At 43.6% G+C, this 21,597-nt stretch overlaps 1 protein-coding gene across 3 annotated transcripts in view; it reads left to right on the forward strand.

Annotated features, from left to right (window-relative positions):
* Window positions 1–18,345, forward strand: part of ARHGAP45 (Rho GTPase activating protein 45) — a 55,709-nt gene extending 37,364 nt beyond the window's left edge. For 2 of the 3 annotated variants that reach the window (XM_081317142.1, XM_081317143.1), the window contains 13 exons: window positions 1,141–1,323; window positions 3,245–3,382; window positions 3,778–3,968; window positions 5,841–5,998; window positions 9,815–9,901; window positions 10,557–10,637; window positions 11,551–11,714; window positions 13,256–13,444; window positions 14,214–14,351; window positions 15,605–15,831; window positions 16,223–16,472; window positions 16,583–16,676; window positions 17,226–18,345. In XM_081317142.1, the coding sequence (XP_081173268.1) occupies window positions 1,141–1,323; window positions 3,245–3,382; window positions 3,778–3,968; window positions 5,841–5,998; window positions 9,815–9,901; window positions 10,557–10,637; window positions 11,551–11,714; window positions 13,256–13,444; window positions 14,214–14,351; window positions 15,605–15,831; window positions 16,223–16,472; window positions 16,583–16,676; window positions 17,226–17,605 (2,280 nt within the window). In that variant the 3' untranslated portion in view covers window positions 17,606–18,345. The remainder of the gene's footprint in view (window positions 1–1,140; window positions 1,324–3,244; window positions 3,383–3,777; window positions 3,969–5,840; window positions 5,999–9,814; window positions 9,902–10,556; window positions 10,638–11,550; window positions 11,715–13,255; window positions 13,445–14,213; window positions 14,352–15,604; window positions 15,832–16,222; window positions 16,473–16,582; window positions 16,677–17,225) is intronic. The other variant, XM_081317144.1, reaches the window with a different exon arrangement.
* Window positions 18,346–21,597: the final 3,252 nt, after the last annotated feature.

Genomic DNA, 21,597 nt, shown 5'->3' on the forward strand with positions numbered 1-21,597 from the left:
GGAGACATGGCTACAGGTAGTTCTTGACTTAACAATCGTTTGTTTAGTGACTGTTTGAAGTTACAACGGCACTGAAATAAGTGATTTATGACTGTTTTTCACACTTAAGATCATTGCCGTATCCCCATGATCACCTGATCAAAATTCGGATGCTTGGCAATTGGCAAATTGGCCTGTATTTATGATGGTTTCAGTGTCCCAGAATCATGTGGCCACCTTTTGTGACCTTCTGACAGACAACGTCTACAGGGAAACCAGGTTCACTTAAGAACCATGTTATTAATGTAACAGCTGCAGTAGCAAGAAAGGTTCTCAAATGGAGCAAAACTCACTTAACAACTGTCTTGCTTAGCAACAGAAATTTTGGTCATAAGTCGAGGACTACCTGGGGATGAGCTAATTCTACTTCATTGTAAAGCTGCATTGGCAGAATCTTGCAAGTCTGAAAGGCCTAAACTTCCTTCCGCTACTTGTAGGCATTTGATCCATTAGGTTGGTCCTTCCTAAGTTTCTTTCTCTAGCCCTTAAGCCACTGGGGGCTCCTGCCTCTCTTCTCTGATTATTTCCCAGGCAGCATCTCTTCCCCTCTTTCCCCAAGGCTATCCACACATTCCATTACAAGCAGGTTTTCTTCAAAGGCCACCAGTTGCAGATGCTTCTGGGAGTTGAAGTCCACAGGTCTTAAAAGTTGCCAAGTTTGGACACTCCTGTTATAGGTACTTCCACCTCAGTGTAATCTGTTGATAAACCCTAGATTATCAATATGAAAACTTACTTTTAAAGGACTAGCATCTTGCTCCTCAGCAGACATCATACTTACTCTTATTTTGTGTATATGTATATATGTGTGTGTGTGTGTATACGCACACACACACACACACACACACACACACACACACACACACACACACACACACATATATATATATATATATATATATATATATATATATATATATATATATATATATATATATATATATATATATATATATATAAGCAAGCTTCAGGCTATCTTGATGCACACCAGACACACTTCCTCTTATATCTGTCTGACTGTCTATCTTTATGCACTTGCACTGATGATGTTACTTAGTTTGGTAATGAAATGTTGGCAACCAAGTGCATTTCCCCCTCCAGCAAGAAGCCGAGAACAACTTGCGCAAGGCCAAGCAGATGTACATGCAGCGCTCGGAGGAGTGTGAAAAGGCCCGCCATGTGATGGCCAGAGCAGAAGAGGATCAGCTGGTGTCTAGCAACAGCTCGGCCACCTTGAAGAACCTGGACAAGAAGCGACGGCTGGAAGAAGAAGCCAGGAACAAGGTGGGCAGACGAAGTCCAACGGAACCTGGAATGTGGGGGCGCTTTGGGGTGGATTGTTGTGAACTTGGTTTGGCACCGACCTTGCACTTGGAATCATGTTTTGTTCTCTCTTGATTTCATAATGGTGATGTTATCCGTTCAGTGCGATTCTGTGGGCCAGGTCTCTCCACCTCTTCCCATCTTGCACTGTTTCTTTGAGTTTCTCTATGCTTTGGCTGGTGTCAGCTCTGATAGCATCCAGCCACCGTGTGCTTTGACAGTCTGGTTTCCTTTTACTGCTAACTCTTCCAAATATACTAAGTGCTTTCTCTCCAGTGAATGCCCCTGCATGACATGGCCAAAGTAAGTGAAACACAGTTTCATGATTTTGCCTTCTAGTGACATGTTTAAGAGTCTTCAAAGCAGGGGCACTCACAGGGTGTGGCAGCCATAGCAGTGGGGTCAAACCTCCTCCTGTTTTAATTCACATCACCCCACATAAAACTGTTGTGATTCAGGGTCAGCCTGTGGGTTCGGCAGTTGGGTCGGACGACTCAGAGGAGGAGGGGGGGTGTTGAAGAGCTTGCTGATGATGGCTTTGAGGCTCCGCAGAGCCCTCAGCCAGGCCCCTCCCACCTGGTCACAACGGAGACCCAGCTGTGTGAGCCTGACAGCGTGGATGAAGATGACCCACAGCTGGCCCTGTTCAAGGACGCCCGACTCAGGAGGCAGTCAATCAGGAGTAAACAGAGGAAGGCAATGGGGCACCTCGGAAGGAGGCAGAGAGAGGCCACGTCCTGAACTGTATTTAAGGGGAATGTGTGGGAGGGCTGGTTTGCTGAAGGCAACCACTTGGATAGTTCCTGTTTCATAGCTCCTGTTTCATGGTTGGTGTCTTGTCTTGCTCTGTTTTATGTTAATAAATTTGGCAGGCTTTATTCCAGCCTCTTGCCGTTTGTAAAGGGGTTGTCCCTGCTTTTGCTGCAGGGCCGGTAGCAGGCTGGTACAGAACAAAAACAGGCTCATGTTTGATCACACCACCCTGCCAACCGACTTGACATTTTATTATCACTACCCTGTGGATATCCCTGCTTCAAAAGCTGTGACTTTCCAGCTTATAAAGTGCAAACAGCAACTGCAAAAGACTGGGGAATTCTGGGAGTCCACAGGTCTTAAAGTTGCCATGTTTGGACACTCCTGTTATGGGTACTTCCTCCCCAGTGTAATCTGTTGATAAACTCCATAGTATCAATATGAAAACCTACTTTTAAAGGACTAGCATCTTGCTGCTCAGCAGACATCATACTTCCTCTTATTTTATGTATAGTTGTATATATGTATACAAGGCAAGCTTCAGGCTATCTTGATCCACACCAGACATACTTCCTCTTATATCTGTCTGTCTGTGTTGATGCTTAGTAGTCACCAACTTCCTCTTATTTTAAAAATTTAATATATTTTAATAAGTATATTAAAGCAAGCGTTGGTCTTAAAGATAATCCTTATTTCCAATTACATTTGGACCAAGAGGCTTTCTTAGAAATTAAAAAGTATAAGGGGATGTATGCCTCCTATAATTATTTGGAAGTATATCAAACTGCCACCCTCCCAAGAGATAAATTAAGAAACATCTTGAGGAGGCATAGGGGATAAAGAGGATCAGCTTCACCAAATAGCCTTCCAAGTGTTTTGTAACTGTTCATATCTGGAAAAAAGAAACCTTTTAGTAGTAATAACTTTCACCTTACTCTCAAATTCCGTACATGAAAGGGAGAAACTTATTAAAACAGAGGTTCTTGGGTGAAATGCCATCTAATTCCATCTTTTGGAACACTGCAGTTCCTGAGGCACAAAAATTATGCCCTTGTGGGGGAGTTTAATGCTGACTCCATCTATCCTTGTTACCGGGGCCCTTGCTGATTCTGTCTGTCTGCCAATTCAGGCCGAAGAAGCCATGGCAACATACCGGACCTGCATCGCAGATGCCAACACACAGAAGCAGGAGTTGGAGGACACCAAAGTGACAGCGCTTCGGCAGCTCCATGAGGTGGTCAAGCAGAGCGACCAGGTCATAAAGTCGGTGAGTTTGGCTGGGCCATCCCACCAACGTAGATCAGCGCTTTGGTCCTTAAGGAGAAGCTGCAAGCAAGCTTGCATTGATCCCTGTTCTCTGAAGGACACATTTGTTGCCATCAGAACTAGAAACTTAGTTTGTGTCCCAAGTGGGAGCTAAGATTGTCACAAAGATTTTTGTGCAAAATTCTGGTAGCGTCTTTTGGTCTTTTGATAAAGATCCTTCATGCCTGCACTGTAGATCTTTTATTCATATTGATGACTGATAATATGCCCTCAAGTTGAGGTTGACTCTTAGCAACTACATAGAAAGGTTTTCCCCATGACTTTATTCATATAATTTCATCCTTCTCTCTGACATGTTTCTCTCCTTTTCTCTTTTTGTTGACTTCCCGATTCCAGGCTACCATTTCCTTCTATCAAATCATGCATATGCAGACAGCCCCACTGCCTGTCTTTTTTCAGACGTTGTGTGAGAGCAGCAAACTCTATGACCCCGGGCAACAGTATGCCTCTCACGTCAAGCGGTTGCAGCGGGGAGACGAACCTGAGACACAGTATGATTTTGAGCCCTACGTGTCAACCAACGACTGGTAGGGTTTGGCACTAATGCTAATGCTCCTAACAAATCCTAATCAGTCCTGGTGGCCTCTATTTTGATCAGCCTTCCCTAAATGTATTGAGACCACAACTCCCAGAATTCCAAATGGCATACCCAAAGAATTATGGGAATTGAAACCCAAGTTATCCCTTCAAACTGTTTGCCAACCAACCTCTCTGAAATCAGGACTGCTTCCTACTGACCCCCGGCCCCCAATTATTCCTATATAGCATATAGAGGTGAACAGGGGGAATGGCTATTAGTTTCCAGATTCCTTGCAAAAATTGTCAAGGTATTAATAATATTTAATATGGCAGAAATAGTAAATGATTAGTTATATGGGCTATAATTACGGTGCTCATTTTTTGGGGGGGAAATAAAGGAGAAACTTAAGAAAGGGGCAAATCTGAAAGAAATTGATGAGGATAAAAAAAGTCATTGTTTATCACTTTGCTTAGCAAAGGAAATTTTTCAAGGGCAATACCAAGAAAAGCTTTACAGAAATGCCTATTGTAATAAAAGCATCTACAGCCGGTTAGGATATGTAAATAGAAAGTTCATTCAATTTCCATATTTTCATATGATTGTGAAAGGCTGCCGTGAAGCTGTTTCTACAGTAAAAAGTTAAATGTCCCCCAAAAAAGGACAAAATGAAATTTTGAAAAATACATTAATCTAAAGGACCGCTTTCTGAAATAAGAGTTTGTTCCTTGAAATAAAGAATGTATGGTCCCTATAGGTATGTTAACTGTGCTTCTAGAGCAGGGGTCCTCAAACCTGACCACTTTAAGACTTGTGGACTTCAACTCCCAGAATTCCCCAGCCAGCCATGCTGGCCAAGTTTGAGGACCCCTGCTCTAGAGTTTAACTTGAACTGACTCAAAGGTTTTGTCCTGGTCACATCCAATTTAGTGTTCCGACCTCACCTGGCCAGGCAATCCTAGACCCGAGAATGGTTGTTAACAGATGGGTTGATTGGATGTCTTGTCAAAGAGCTGCCTTTGCTTCCTTTCAATTTTTTTGCAATACAGCAATGACAGTGTGTCATGACAGTCATTAGCTGAGGTAGCCACGTGATCATTAGCTGAGGTACCCAATTTTACAGCAGTTTTTGAGGTCACTAAGCAAGCATGGTGGTCCTAAAGCAAGCGCGGCCGTCCTTAAATGAACAACGTGGCCGTTAAGCATACCCATTAGAGGCAGTCCTCGACTTACGACCACAGTTGAGCACAAAATTTCTGTTGCTAAGCAGGGCAGTTATTGAGTATTGCCCCATTTTACAACCTTTTTCTCGCAGTGGATCGTCAGTTGTTAAATGAATTGTTAAGTGAATCTGGCTTCCCCCATTGGCTTTGTTTGCTGGAAGCCAGCTGGGAAGGTCACAAAGGTGACCAAGGCACTACAACTGTCATAAGTACATGCCAGTTGCCAAATGGGCAAATTTTGATCACGTGGCCATGAGGATGCTGCAACGGTCATAAGTTTAAAAACTGCTCATAAGTCACATTTTTCTGCTGTAATTTTGAATGGTGACAAAACTAATGCTTGTAAGCCAAGGATTCCCCATGTCTACAATGGATGGGATTTTTTTTGTTGGAAATTGGAAGTAAACAGCAGCTTTCAGCAAAAAAAAAATGTTGAAATTTCTGGTCATGTGACCATAAGGCATTGCAAACAGCCATAAATGCAAACCAATCACCAAGTGTCAAAGATGTAGACACATGAACACAGGGGCAGGCAGCCATCAGATGTTTGAATCTGGGTTCTAGGTTCCCTTGTTGTGGGGGGGTGTCCAGTGTAACTTTGAATGGATATTAAGCGAGTAGTTATAAGTCAAGGACTACCTGCATTCCCTCTTCAATAGCTCTCCGTTGACTCGGGCAAGAAAAGGCAGCTATAGTACTACTGAATGCACAGGAACAAGTAGCTCTGACACCTCCAGTAAAGATGGAGCAGCCTCCGAGGGTGACACAGCCGCAGGTCGAGAGCCACAGAACCGTCCCGCCCAGCTTGAAAAACGAGGTGAGGAGACAACCTAACTTTTCTGCTAAAACTGGATTTCCGCCCCATATATGAGCCCTTGGTTTTGTAGCGTGGGCTTCCATGTGCACCCTTCTAATTCCTCTCTTGCAGAATTGCCAGGAAATTTAGTATCAATCTGCTCCCAAATGCAAAACATGTATGTATGTATGTATGTATGTATGTATGTATGTATGTGATTTATTTATTTATTCATTCATTTATAATATTTAAATGTTGCTTGATTCTAATTACTTTGGAGAGGGGTGTCGTGATTCATTTGGGGAAAAGGCTTACAAGAGGCAAATATCTCAGATAGCAAGAGACATGTGTCTCATAAAAAGGTAAAGGTTCCCCCACACATGCGTGCTAGTCTAGGGGCCAGTGCTCATCTCCGTTTCAAAGCCAAAGACCCAGCGCTTGTCCGAGGACGTCTCCATGGACATGTGGCCGACATGACTAGACGCCAAAGGCGCACGGAACGCTTTTACCTTCCCACCGTAGTGGTCCCCCTATTTTTCTACTTGCATTTTTACGTGCTTTCGAACTGCTAGGTTGGCAGAAGCTGGGATGAGTAACAGGCGCTCACTCTGTTACGCGGCACTCGGGATTCGACCCGCCAAACTGCCGACCTTCTGATCAACAAGCTCAGCGTCCTAACCCACTGAGCCACCGCGTCCCTTATGTGTCTCATACATTTAGGCAAAAAACCCCAAATGCACAAGTACAGTATAGGTGGTACCTCACTCAATAGTAGTAACTGTGAGAGGGATCTTGGAGTCCTAGTGGACAATCACTTAAATGTGAGCCAGCAGTGTGCTGCCGCTGCCAAAAAAGCCAACACAGTTCTAGGCTGCATTAACAAAGGGATAGAATCAAGATTACATGAAGTGTTAATACCACTTTATAATGCCTTGGTAAAGCCACACGTGGAATCCTGCATCCAATTTTGGTCACCATGATGTAAAAAAGATGTTGAGACTCTAGAAAGAGTCAGAGAAGAGCAACAAATATGATAAAGGGACTGGAGGCTAAAACATACAAAGAATGGTTGCTGGAATTGTGTAAGTCTACTTTAACGACGAGAAGGACTCGGGATGACACGATAGCAGTGTTCCAACATCTCAGGAGCTGCCACAAAGAAGAGGGAGTCAACCAATTCTCCAAAGCACCTGAGGGCAGGAGAAGAAGCAACGGATGGAAACTAATCAAGGAGAGAAGCAACCTAAAATTGAGAATTTTTTTCCTGACAATTAGAACAATTAACCAGTGGAACAGCCTGCCTCTGGAAGTTGTGACTGCTCCATCCCTGAAAGTTTTTAAGAAGAGATTGGACAACCATTTGTCTGAAATGGTATAGGGTTTCCTGCCTAAGCAGGGGGTTGGACTAGAAGACTTCTCTTCCAACTCTATTATTCTATTCTATTCTATTCTACAGTTTTAAAAAACAAATGTTGGAAAGAAATACTAGGAAGAAACACACTGGGAGAGGTATTTGTAAATTTGCTCCTAAAGCATTGGAGGCTGCATTAGGCAGACCACTTCAGTGTTCCCATGTCTTAGAACTGTAGACTCACAGGATTGAAGGGACCTTGAGGATCTTCTAGTCCAGGGGTGCCAAACTCACGTCACATGACGTGTTGTGACGTATCGCGGGTTTTTTTCCATCGCCGGCAATGGGGTGGGTGCAGTTCTGTCATGACGCATCTGGCCCGTGGGCCGGCAGTTTCACACCCGTTCTAGTCCAACCCCTTTTCCACACCACCCCAGACAAAGGCCTGCCTAACCCTTTTTAAGTCCTCACTTCATCCTGCCCATTAAAAAAGAAAAAAGGAAAGAACTCCATTGCTAAATTTTTTATTTTTATTTATTTTTATTTTTATTCCATTTATATCCCGCCCTTCTCCGAAGACTCAGGGCGGCTTACAAGCTTAGCAGTAGCCTTCATTCTATGTATATGCCTGCTTATTAGGGCTTTCATACACCCCCCCCCCAAGCGGCATTATTACAAAGTCAGCTTAATTGCCCCCAACAATCTTGGTCCTCATTTTACCTACCTCGGAAGGATGGAAGGCTGAGTCAACCTTGAGCCTGGTGGGATGCGAACCTGCACTAATTGCAGGCAGCTGGTGTTACTTAAGGAGGCATTAGCCCACTGCTAATGTATGCATTCATTTATTTAATCTGTGTGCTCCATGCTTTTTAAAATATATGTCTTCAAAGGGTTGTCCCAAAAGGTTCTTTTTCAAACGGCAACTAGACTTTCTTCATTTTTGTCGTTGTTCTTGTTCAAAAACAAAGAAAGTCCAGTTGTGTTTTGTGGGACAACCATGACCTTGGATGACTGAGAATCTTCATAGACATTCAAAGGGCTGTAACTGGCCTTCTTGTGTCTCTGCATAAGTTGCTTGGATTGGATCTGGAAGGAGATAGGCCCAGATAACATACGTAGCTAAACCTCTTTCTCAAAACAGGCCCTGCTGTTATGTAGCCATTCCCCCCCCCCCACTAGGATCTAACCACAGCACAAATGAGTTCTGGCAGCATTTTTTTTTCCCCGGCCAGGTCCCCACGAGATCACTGTCAGCTTGTTCCCAGCTCATGACTGAGCCTGGCTTAGATTATCTTTAACTGTTCCGGGATTCAAATAGTATTCCTCCCATATCTCATTCTGCCAGCAATACCCTCAAGGCAAGTAGCATCTGTTACTCTTTGTCACCTGGAGGAAACTCAGAGACCAGCAGTGACTAGAAACAGAGACCATGGAGACCGAAATGGGATCTGCAACAGGAACAAGTAATGTCATGCTGGGGATTTTCCTCGGACTCAAAGATGCATTATGACTCATTGCAGGGGAAAGCTCTTGCTTGATCTCAGAAGTGGTCATAAGCAATAGGAGCTGCTTGAAAGGAAGGCGCAAATAATAATAATAATAATAATAATAATAATAATAATAATAATAATAATAATAATAATAATAATAAGAAGAAGAAGAAGAAGAAGAAGAAGAAGAAGAAGAAGAAGAAGAAGAAGAAGAAGAAGAAGAAAGAAGAAGAAGAAGTTGGAAGGGACCTTGGAGGTCATCTAGTCCAACCCCCTGCTCAAGCAGGAAACCCTATACCATTTCAGACAAGTGGCTGTCCAGTCTCTTCTTAAAAACTTCCAGTGTTGGAGCATTCACTGCTTCTGGAGGCATGTTGTTCCACTGGTTACTTGTTCTAACTGTCAGGAAGTTTCTCCTTAGTTCTAGGTTGCTTCTCTCCTTGACTAGTTTCCATCCGTTGCTTCTTGTCCTGCTTTCAGGTGCTTTGGAGAATAGCTTGGCTCCCTCTTCTTTGTGGCAAACCCTGAGATACTGGAACACTGCTCTAAAGTAGTCCTCATCTTACGACTACAATTACAGCCCGAGTTTCCATTACTAAGCAAGCTGGTTGTTAGGTGAGTTGTGCCCAGTTTTACAATCTGGACGAAGCCAGGTTCACTTAACGACTGCAAACTCTCTTAACAACCGCAGTGATTTGCTTAACAGCTGTGGGAAAAGGTTATAAAAATGGGACAAAAACTCACTTAAGAACTGTCTTGCTTATCAGTGGAGACTCCATTGTGGTCATAAGTCGAGGACTACCTGTAGTGCGAATCAGAACAAGGCAACCACTTCATGAGATTATCTGCACTAATCAATTCCCAGCTATATTGGGAAAGTGCATGATAGGCAGATGCTTTTCCGTTTCAAAGGACCGGTCAGCATTGCAAAGGCCCAACCTCTTCTCTCACTGTGCGCACGCAGGAATGAAATCTGTCTTGTCATTGGCTCCTTAGGTGGGCGAAGTCACCAGGCACACAAATCATGGCCAACAGCCATCACAGAGACCAAGGACAGTCTGGAATCCTCTGCCACAATCCCAGGTATCTTCCCGTCTTGTGACCTATGGATTGTGCAAGTTCCATTAGGATCTGAGCTGAAAATAATCTAACAAGATACCCTTATCTACCTGTATCAATATATTCCTTCCTATTTATTCATTCATTCATTCATTCATTCCATTCAATTTTTATTTGATAAATGCACCCATTCCCATGTTGGCAGCTAGGGAAAGAATAATTAAATTCAGGGAGCTTAAGGAAAACAATTTGTTTCTACCCTTCAGTCACTCAAGAAAACATTTTGAGTTGACATCTGGAAGGTAGGCTATGCTCAAAGAGGACATTTGACCTAAAATCACCAATAACATTTGTAGTTGAGACAAAAACCTGGAAATTCAGCCAGATTCTACATATTCCAATTCTCTAGATCTCCCAAAGTTTCCAAGATGCTCCCAAACTACGGAGTTTTCCTTGTGGAAAATCTCAAATGCCCAAGCTTGAACATTTGGGGTGGGGATTCTTGCAAGGTGTGGTGCAGGAACCACTCATCATGGTGTGATGGTCAAGCTCTGCTTTTTTTGTGGTGCAACATGTTGACCTCTAGATAGGACTGTCTTTGACATCTTTGTGGTTTCCTTTTTCTGCTCTCTGGGGTCTAATTTGATAAATTCTAACATTGAGGCTTTCTCTTGGCTAGGTGAGTTTCCTCAGATGCCTTCCAATGGATCATTATCCCCTAGAGATGACTCAGATGGAAATTCACCTTCCTTCGAACAGAGTATGTATTAGTGGAATAGAATACTAGTGGTATAAATCCTCCCTGAAGAGTGGGGACGTAAGGGGAAAATCAGTAAAATGGGGATGAAATAGAGGCTGGAGCAAGTGTTTCCCAACCTTAGCAACTTTAAGGTTAGTGGACTTCAACTCCCAGCTCACCCATTTTAAAGTTGCTAAGATTGAGAAACACTGGGATGGAGATTCCCAGCAAAGGATAATAAGGAGCAGATCCTTATTTATTTTTTTCCTTCCAGTGGGTCAGAAATAAAAGCCTAACTCCTACATTTGCTTCGTTTTTTATTTATTTATTTATTTTATTACATTTATATACCGCCCTTTCCCGAAGGACTTAGTTCTGCATTTTGTCCCGGAATGCTATGCATTGTATACAACTCTTAACTTTTAGTTCATTTGGCTCCTCCCCCTCCAGAATCTTATAATCAGATAAAAAGACACAAAACAGAACAAAAAAGCAATTTTGATGCAATGGTACCATTCACATAGAACCATAGAGTGAGAAAGGATCTTCAGCATGGGGTGGCTGGGGAATTCTGGGAGATGAGGTCCACCCGTCTTCAAGTCGCCAAGACTGAGAGATGCAACTGAGCTAGTTTGGTGTAGTGGTTAAGATGTTTGCCTAGAAACCAGGCGACTGTGAATTCTAGTCCCACCTTACAGATGAAAGCCAGCTGGGTGACTCTGGGCCAGTCCCTCTCTTTCAGCCCAGCCCACCTCGCAGGGTTGTTGCTGTTGGAGGGAAAATAGGAAGAGGAAGGAGTAATAGGTATGTCTGCCACCTTGAGTGACTTATTAAAAAAAATAATAAAGGCAGGATAAAACTAACAATAAATCTAATAATAAACTGCATATTTTGATGGTGTTTCAGTATCACCTTTTTTATTTCTGATTACCAGGCATTAATGAAATGACTCCAGAAATCTCGACGCCCACCGGCCCTTTCCGGCATATCAGCTTGTCCAGAGCTGCCCAGACCCACCGGCTGAGGAAGCTACGGACCCCCTCCAAGTGCCGGGAGTGCAACAGCTACGTCTACTTCCAGGGAGCTGAATGTGAAGAGGTAGGACAGGCACTTGGGCTACAGAAAGTACAGGCACACCTCAGAGATACAGGTCGTCCTCAACTTACAACAGTTCGCTTAGTCACCATTCAAAGTTACAACGGCACTGAAAAAAGTGACTGTTTTTCACGCTTACGATCACTGTAGGATCTCCATGGTCACATGATTAAAATTCAGTCCCTTGGCAAGTTGACTCACATTTATGACGGTTGCAGTGTCCCGGGGTTAGGACGCTGAGCTTATCGATCAGAAGGTCGGCAGTTTGGTGGGTTGAATCCCGAGTGCCGCGTAGCAGAGTGAGCACCTGTTACTCATCCCAGCTTCTGCCAACCTAGCAGTTCGAAAGCACGTAAAAATGCAAGTAGAAAAATAGGGACCACTACGGTGGGAAGGTAACAGCGTTCCGTGCGCCTTTGGCGTCCAGTCATGCCGGCCACATGACCACGGAGATGTCCTCGGACAAGCGCTGGCTCTTAGGCTTTGAAACGGAGATGAGCACCGGCCTCTAGAGTCGGAAACGACTAGCACGCATGTGCGGGGGAACTTTTACCTTTACCTAAGTTAACAACTGCAGTGATTCACTTAACAACTGTGGCAAGAAAGATAATAAAATGAGGCAACATTCATTTAACGAGTGACTCAGCAATGGAAATTTTGGGCTCAGTCGTGGTCGTAAGTCGAGGACTATCTGTATTATAAATTCAGTTCCAGACCATCACATTAAAGCAAATATCTCAATAAAGCAAGCCATATATTTTTTGTTTATTTCCCAGTGTATACAAAACTTTACCCTACGCTGTAGCATAGTGAACCCAAAATTTCTGTTGCTAAGCAAGACAGCTGTTAAGTGAATGTTGCTCCATTTTACAACCTTTTTGCCACATTTGTTAAGTGAATCACTGAGGTTGTTTAAGATAAGCGACACAGTTTTCCATTGACTCTGCTTGTCAGAGGGTTACAAAAAAGTGTTCATACGACCCCAGGACACAGCAAATGGTCATAAATACGAGTCAATTGCCAAGTGTCCTAATTTTGCTCATGTGCCACAGGGATGCTGCAAGAGTCGCAGCTGTAGTAAATCACTTTTTCCAGTGCCATTGTAACTTTGAACGGTCACTAAACAAATGGTTGAAAGTCAAGGACTACCGTTATTAATTACAGTGTTTCTCAATCTCCGCAACTTTAAACTCGACTTCCACAATTCCCCAGTCTGCCTTGGGAAACACTACCTAACAACAAAAAAAGGGCTTGTTGATGACATATTGCCATCTAGTGGCTCTTTCTGGAACTGCACACAGTCCCTAACTAAATGAGAGATTCTCAGTCATCCAGGTCATGGTGGTCCCAAAAGTGTTTTTTTTTCAGGAGGCAACTGGACTTTCTTGTTTTTCTTTGAAGACGTTTTGCGGGAAGCAAAACATCTTCAAAGAAAAAACAAGAGAGTCCAGTTGCCTCCTGAACAAAACACCTTTGGGACAAAGTCCCTAACTGTACAGCTGTTTCACTGCCACCCTCTCTACCTCTTTCCCCCTCTTCCCCAGTGTTACTTAGCCTGTCACAAGAAATGCCTGGAGACCCTGGCCATTCAGTGCGGACACAAGAAACTTCAAGGCAAACTGCAGCTCTTCGGGCGGGACTTTGCCCAGGCTTCCCACACCGGCTCTGATGGCGTCCCCTTCATCGTCAAGAAGTGCATCAGCGAGATTGAAAGGCGGGCTATGAAAACGAAAGTAAGAGGTGGAGCACCTGTAAGGAAATAAATTTATTTACCGAGGGGAAGACAGTCCTCTGCCTCGGAGCCTGGGAATGGTGCCATCAAGCTAGCAAACCCAGTGGTTAAGTTGATGAGCCCTCATCTTTGAAGACTAGGGTAATCAAGGACAAGCTGAAATTTCACAGCAAACAAACGCTGCAAAGGAATCTGGTGGTGCTTTGCTCTGCTCTGTTTTGCTGTAAGCTGGGGTTTTCCAACCTTGGCCACGTTAAGAGGCATGGACCTCAACTCCCAGAATTCCCCAGCCAGCCATAGCTTCTGGGAGTTGAAGTCCATGTCTCTTAAAGTGGCCATGATTGGGAAACCCTGGTGTAAGGCCTCCAATAGATGAAAGAGTAAAAACAAGCTGTGTTTAACTGTGATCTGTCATGTGATAGGAAGGAGGAACACATGGGGAATAATTCTATGAGCCATTAAATTAAAGGGAAGCAAAGTTACTTTTTGCTCTCTTCCTGTCCACTTTTAGCATGCAACCCTGTAAAAAGGTTGCACGCTTCTGTTGTAAAAGCATGGCATCATTTGTCATATTTTTTCCAAGGTGACAGAAGGGTGGGAGCGAAACTGTGTGGGACGCACATAAAAAAAACAGGCATTATAATTACTACGTTCACTTTTTCTATCTACCTCATGGACACCACTGAAACAAGCTCATCTGGGGGAGGGACAAAGGTCAAAAAAGTCAATATGGCAACACTTGATCTGGTCAATACTACTTTCTGTCTTAGGGCATCTACCGTGTTAATGGAGTGAAATCCCGCGTGGAGAAGCTCTGTCAGGCTTTTGAGAATGGGAAAGAGCTGGTTGAGCTGTCTCAGGCCTTACCACACGACATCAGCAATGTGCTGAAGCTCTACCTTCGCCAGGTGAGGCTTCCCAGAGTGATTGTAATCTTTGGGCCAAAAGGTGGAGCACCTACCTTACCATTGAAAAACCAGGAGCTTTTTAACCCAAAAGACAGAAGAGGAGGAGGTGGAGGAGGAGGAGGAGGTGGTGGTGGAGGAGGAGGAGGAGGAGGAGGAGGAGAATACCCTGTTAACATAGAAATGTTGTTACATTAATGGTGTGGAAAATATGGATGGAATTTTTTTTCTGCCTTTCCTTTGGTTAACCAAGATTAATCTAGTGAAATGGATTCATAGCGATGTGCTAACAGCCTCCAAATGTATAAATATATTTTTCTTCCACTTTTCCCCTTACTCAGCTTAAGTTGTAAGTTAAACAAGCTGGCCAGACTGCCTCGAACTGTGATGCATGAGCATATAAATTTAATAAATAAATTCTGCATCAGACTAGCCACTCAGGACATTTGAGATACTGAGTAGAGCTGCTGCTCATAGGAGGTGATGTCTTTTAATAAAATACATTAGCTGGAAAAAGTGCTCCCCGACTCCTTCTGAAATACATTTTGTTTATTTATTACAGGGGTCTTGAAACGTGGCCCTTTTATGACTTGTGGACTTCAACTCCCAGAATTCCTCAGCCAGGCACGCTGGCTGAGGAATTCTGGGAGTTGAAGTCCACAAGTCATAAAAGGGCCAAGTCTGAGGACCCCTGATTTATTAGATTTTTATCCTGTCTTTATTATTTTTATAAATAAGTGAAGGCAATGAACATACATAAGGTTCCTTCCTCCTCCTATTTTCCCCACAACAACAACCCTGTGTGGTCGATTGGTCTGAGGGAGAGTGACTGGCCCAAAGTCACCCAGCCGGCTTTCATGCCTAAGGGTGGGACTAAGATTCATCGTCTCTCCTGGTTCTAGGCCAGCGCCTTAACCACTACACCAAACTGGCTCTCAGTTGGGTATGTGGGTAAACCTCAGTATGCGTAAACCTATGACATTCCCTGCCATTAGATGCCACTATGGCACCCTTTAAAAGAGAGTGAAATAATTTGCAGAAGAGTTCTATGTTTATTAGCTTTGGTGGGTCTCCCACGTTCAAAGCAGCATCGAAAATGGTGGCTTTCAAATTCAGCTGATGGGCTTCCTAAACACATCTGGGAGGTGTGAAGTGGTTTGATCCAGCAACCAGGTTCTTGGGTATTGTTTTGTAAGTAAGCTGGCATGCCATGTGATTTCTAGATGCTACTTTCCTGTGACTCTCACTCCTTTCAGCTCCCGGAACCAATTATGCCCTTCCGGATGTACAACAGCCTTATGGGGCTGGCCAAGGAGACCTTGCAGAGTCGGTCCGACAGCAGGGCAGGCAGAAGCACTGGGGAGCCAGTGGACACAAGCAGTGAGTCAGAGAAAGCTATGGTAACAAAGCTGAGAGAGCTGCTGAAAGAACTTCCAGCCAAGAACTTTGCCACTTTGAAGTGTATCATGCAGCACCTGAAAAGGTCAGTTGCTTTACCTTGGCAAAACTGGGTCAGGAAAACGACTGCAAGTAGTCCTCAGTTTGCAACCTCTCATTTAGTGGCCATTCAAAGTTACAAAGGCACCGGAAAAAGTGACTTACAACTGCTGTCATGCCCCTTCTTTTCTCTAGACTAGCCATACCCAGCTCCTGCAACCGTTCCTCATATGTTTTAGTCTCCAGGCCTTTAATCATCTTAGTTGCTCTTCTCTGCACTTTTTCCAAAGTCTCAACATCCGTTTTTTGCAACGTGGTGACATTACAAATATATATATATATAAATGTACAAAGCAGCTGTTTGTACGATATAAAGCTTTGATATTTAAAATCAGGCAGAGAATCTGCATGCATCTCTTTGTCCAATTCTGTTCTAGGATTATAGAACTTGAAGATGACAATAAAATGTCTTCCAGCAACCTGGGAATTGTCTTTGGCCCCACGTTAATGCGTCCTCGGCCCATCCAAGCTACCATCTCCCTCTCTTCCTTGGTGGATTACCCCCACCAGGCATGCATTGTTGAGGCCCTCATAAATTTCTACGCTGCCATCTTTGAATCCAATGGCGTATCTCCGGATGGCACAGAAGAAACGATCGGGGAAGATGAAGAGCTGGTCAGGAACCAGGTGAGTAGAACCTGCTGGAGACGCTGTGGTTGCCAGTGGTAACCTTTTGATCAACCTCCTCCCACCTTACAAAGTTAATCTTTCTAATGTCTTGAATTCCACATATCCAGGAGGATGAAGGAACACAACCCGACAGTGAAGTCCAGTATCTTGAAGCCACCTCTGAGCAGACAGAAGCCGCTCTTGATGAAGATTCCTTCAGAGGTGAGGTGCAATCTCACATTTTAATGTTTGACATGTTATTCTTGCAAGGGCAATGTTCTTTCAAGGCTTGTTTGGCGGGAAAGAGCGGTATACAAATCCAAATAAATAAATAAATAAATAAATAAATAAATAAATAAATAAATAAATAAATAAATAAATAAATAAATAGTTGAAAAGAGGCAGAAATTGCAGGGCTAAAAAGGGGTGTATGTCAGGTTCAAGCAACCAGAACAGTTCCAAGAATGGGTCAAATAGGTTTCTTTATCGTTGATCACCAAAGAATCTCGCCAGACTGTCTTCCTTCCCTTAGGAAACGGCGGGTATAGACCTAAGGGTTAAACCACAAACATTTCCTCCCCCAAAAGGGATCCTATGCTGGAATGCTTCCACATCGGAATGTTTCTAAGCTGGAGGCCATCAGGGTCTCCTCTCCTTCAGCTAGTGGAATTTTGGCATCAAAAACCAAGATAGCGCACTATTTGTGTTACAAGGAACCGTTGAACATTCCTACTCTTGACTCAATTGGATTCATTTCTCTTTTCTTCCTAGAACCGGACACTCCCTTTATCGATTCGGATTCGGATCCAGAAGATGGCACAGATGCAGCCATTGAAGGAATCCCACGGTCCAACTCGGGACCAGCAGCCAGTGAGACCAGTGGTGAGGAGGAGAGCCCATCTGGTGAGGACGCCAGTGAGGAAGCGGTCCTGAGGGAGAGGCCCAGGGTTGAAAAATCAGACCCTGAGGATGCTTCACCTCTACATCGCCTAGGCCTAGCAGAAGGTTGCTGGGAAGCAGAAGGAGATTCTGCCTTCAGGAGCGGAGATGATGAGGAGGAGGACAGCAACAGGAAGGTTGAAAGTCTTCTGGTGGACCTCAACACCAACCAGTCTAACAACTCACTTTTCTCACATTTGCTGATCAACTAAGAATGTGTTTTCGGTTTCCTGACATAAAAGTGAAAACTATGTCAGTTGAGGGAAGCAGTGAGTCCTTTAAGCCTAGAGACTGACAGTGAAGAGATAGATGATCTCCAATTGCCTTCTCAAAGTCATCCTTTGGAGGCCTTCTGGTTTTCCAGGCTCCTTATTTATAACTGCTTTTAATTCTTTGTAACACCAAAGCGACATCTAGGGATTCTGTGGGAAAAGGCCAGGAGAGACATTATGGCCCAGAGACATTGGAAAAACTCTGCAACATCCAAACTTTCTTAAGACACTTTTCTCTAACCTAATGCTCTTCTGAAATTTTGGATCTCAGTTCCCATCTTTCTTCCTGTGTAGTCCTAACCAAACAAAGCGGGGGGGGGGGGGGGGGGCGGACAGAAGATTGAGGAACGCCCTTTTAAAAGAAGAGCCACAGACAGAGTCACTTTGCACTCCCTCCCATCCTTGAGGTCCCATCCCTTTCAGGAAACGATACACCCATTGTGATCCTAGATCTTCAGATATGTTTGTTTAAACATTAGCAGATTATATTTGTTTCTAAGTAAAACCACTTCAGGACGCTATTTTTTAAAATCAGGGTACAGACAAAATGCTTGATTGTGAGCTTGGCTGGATGATGGATTACTTGAAGACTGAAATTCACTTGTGCAAATCCTACTGAGGTCTCAGGGCCAGCTTTGGGTTGCTAATGTGCAGTGATCCTATCAGGGAATGGGGGGAGGGGGGGCGAGTGGGGGGGGGAAAGGGAGATATGTTTATTGCACAGCTTTATGAAAAGTGCCAGTAGAGCAGCTGAATGGGCTGTATATTAAACCTTGCTTATTGACCACCTCATTTTGCGACCAAAGTTACAATGTCACTGAAAAAGTAACTTTATGACCAGTCCTCACATTACAACCTGAGCAACATCCCCACACTCATGTCATTCAGGCACTTTGCAACTGGGGGGAGGGGGGGAGGAAGTGTATTTTTGATTATCACAATATCCCACAGTCCTGTAGTCAACATTTGTGTGCTTTGCAACTGCCTTGCGACAAGCAGAGTCAATGCAGAAGAAGGCAGTAAAATCAGAAGTCAGTCACTTGAAATTTCACTTAACAACTGCAGTGATTTGTTTAACAACCATAGTGGAAATCAGTCCATCATGATCACATGATGTTTCACTTAGTGACCAGGCAGAGACAGAGTTGATGATCCCAGTTGTGGTCGCTAAGAGAAGGCTACCAATGGGATCTGCTGGAGAAATCCACCACACTGTTTATTGCACCAGTGTTCAGATTCTGAGAAGCCACTTGAGATCTATAGCAGAAATGCAAGGAATTTGTGAGGTAAATATGCTTAAGCCACCTAAACAGCTTTTGCAATCACTGTGAACAAATTTGAAGACATTTCACAATAAAGGCCTAGTGGAACTGCTAAATCACCTCTAAAAAGTCTGTTGTACATAACTGAATTATAGCATCCATCTAAAACAGTGTTTCCCAATCTTGGCCATTTTAAGACCTGTGGACTGCAACTCCCAGCCAGCAATGTTGTGGAGTTATTCTAGTTTCTTGTCAATGCAGGCTGGGAAATTTTGGGAGTTGAAGTCCACAGGTCTTAAAATGGCTAAAGTTGGGAAACCCTGATCTAAAGCAAAGGCACACAGCAAGAAGTCTTGCCTTCTGGAGAAGGCTGGAAGAGTAGCACACAGCCAAGGAAGACTTTTGGGTATTTTCTTGAGGTGTGGATGAGAAAAGTGAGTGAATAAAGTTGAAGTGCAAATCTTCAACCACTGCTTGTATTTATATATAGGTATGTATGAGTAAGCTTATTTTATTGATATGCTTGTTTCCTTTTAAACTGCCTTATACACCTTTGTTTTTAATAAAAGCTATATCAAAAAATAAAGGCAACTATATTTGGAAAAGTGATATTTGAACCCAATAACTGTGTTTAGTGTCTCCTGGGTAACTCTTTGTATTAAAAATATTCTCAGAATAATAAGAGTTGGAAGGGACCTTGGAGGTCTTCTAGTCCAACCCCCTCCCTCAAGCAGGAGACTCTATGTCTAGTCTCTTTCTTAAGAGCCTCCAATGGTGGAGCGAAGCACTCACAAATCATTCCACTGATTAATTGTTCTGTCAGGAACTTTCTCAATTCTCGGTTGGGTCTCTCCTTGATTAGTTTCCACCCACTGTTTCTTGTTTTGCCTTCAGGTGCTTTGGAGAATAGCTTGACCCCCTCTTCTTTGTGACAGCCTGAGATATTGGAACACTGCTATCATGTCATCCCTAGTTCTTCTTTTCACTAGACTAAAGGTAAAGGTAAAGGTTCCCCCACACATGCGTGCTAGTCGTTTCCAACTCTAGGGGCCGGTGCTCATCTCCGTTTCAAAGCCAAAGAGCCAGCGCTTGTCCAAGGATGTCTCCGTGGTCATGTGGCCAGCATGACTAGACGCCAAAGGCGCATGGAGCGCTGTTACCTTCCCACCGTAGTGGTCCCTATTTTTCTACTTGCATTTTTACGTGCTTTCGAACTGCTAGATTGGCAGAAGCTGGGACGAGTAACAGGCGCTCACTCTGTTACGTGGCACTCGGGATTCGACCCACCAAACTGCCGACCTTCTGATCGACAAGCTCAGCATCCTAACCCACTGAGCCACTGCGTCCCTCTAGACTGGACAAACCCAATTTCTGCAACCTTTCTTCATATGTCCATAAATAAGGCTTTATGTGGGATCTTTCCTTATAATCCATAATTTTTCAAATTAGGCAACTTTAAGATGTGTAGAATTCAATTCCCAGAATTCTGGGAGTTGAATTCCACAAATCTTAAAGTGCCATGTTTTAATCCTCTAGACTGCTTTTAAGTGCTGTTTTAATCCTTTAGACTGCTCCATTTCTAAACAGAGACTGGGCTCATAACGTCATATTGAATCATGCTCTGAATCATGGTTGACAGCTGGCTGAATTCACACAATATAACATCACTCAAACAATATTGTAGTTTGACAATAATCCAGGATCACTCCACAACTTATTGAAATGATAGTCTAAGCTACCACTTAACAGTTATTAAGAGACCAGACTAACAAATACAAGAAAACCACAGCGTCACATTTGACTAACAAAATGTGTGTGTGTGTGTGTGTGTTTCAATTTTGGGGTCTGCGAACACTTCCTGGAGTTTTTTCGATACTTCGCATTAAAAAGAATTAAAAATCCAATGGCCTGATCAGGAATAGAGTCAGCGGACAAAGAGCCTCACCCAACTGCTTTCTTTCTGTAGTTTCAGAAGAGAAATGGAGCAGCCAAGATTGCCACAACCCCGTTTCAAGGCCACACCTTCCCTCCCCCTCCACATTCAGAGGTTTAGCAGATTAAAAACCATCCATCCCTTTAATCCATCTTCAGATGATATGCAAACTAGCACCGTGGTAACTAAGCCTACAATAAACCACAGGTACAATCCGGTTAAGGAATTCTGTAACTACAGTTAAACCTATGGTCTAGGTTCACTCATCACCCTATGTCTAACCATGCTCTGACTTAGCATGTCCTCTGAATCAGAACAGTAGGTAGGAAAATGAATTGGAGATTGCTTCAGAGCAGCTCCCCTTGGCTCTCGCTGCCTGAGAACAGACGCTCAACATTTGAGAAGCTTTTCAGATAGATTTACTGTACCTGCTCACTCATTCTGAAAATAGCCGTCCTCTGGGTTTTAACAATACAGATATCCTCAATTACCAGCCACAGTTGGAACTGGGTACTTGGTCATTAAGTAAAGCAGTAGCTAAGAGACGCCACTGCTGTGCTTACGAACTCTGTTCAGCTTTACAGACCTGCAAAGATTCCAAATGCAAGGACAGGTTGCCGAGTTATTTTTCCCATCAGTTGTTCACGGTTGCTAAATGAGGCAGTCACTAAACGACGACTTATCAGTAATTTATACTTAATCCCCTTTCTAGTAATGATTACCTTATCACAGAAATA

The sequence above is a fragment of the Vipera berus genome, assembly GCF_964194415.1.
Source record: "Vipera berus genome assembly, chromosome: 1".
NCBI lineage: Eukaryota > Metazoa > Chordata > Lepidosauria > Squamata > Viperidae > Vipera > Vipera berus.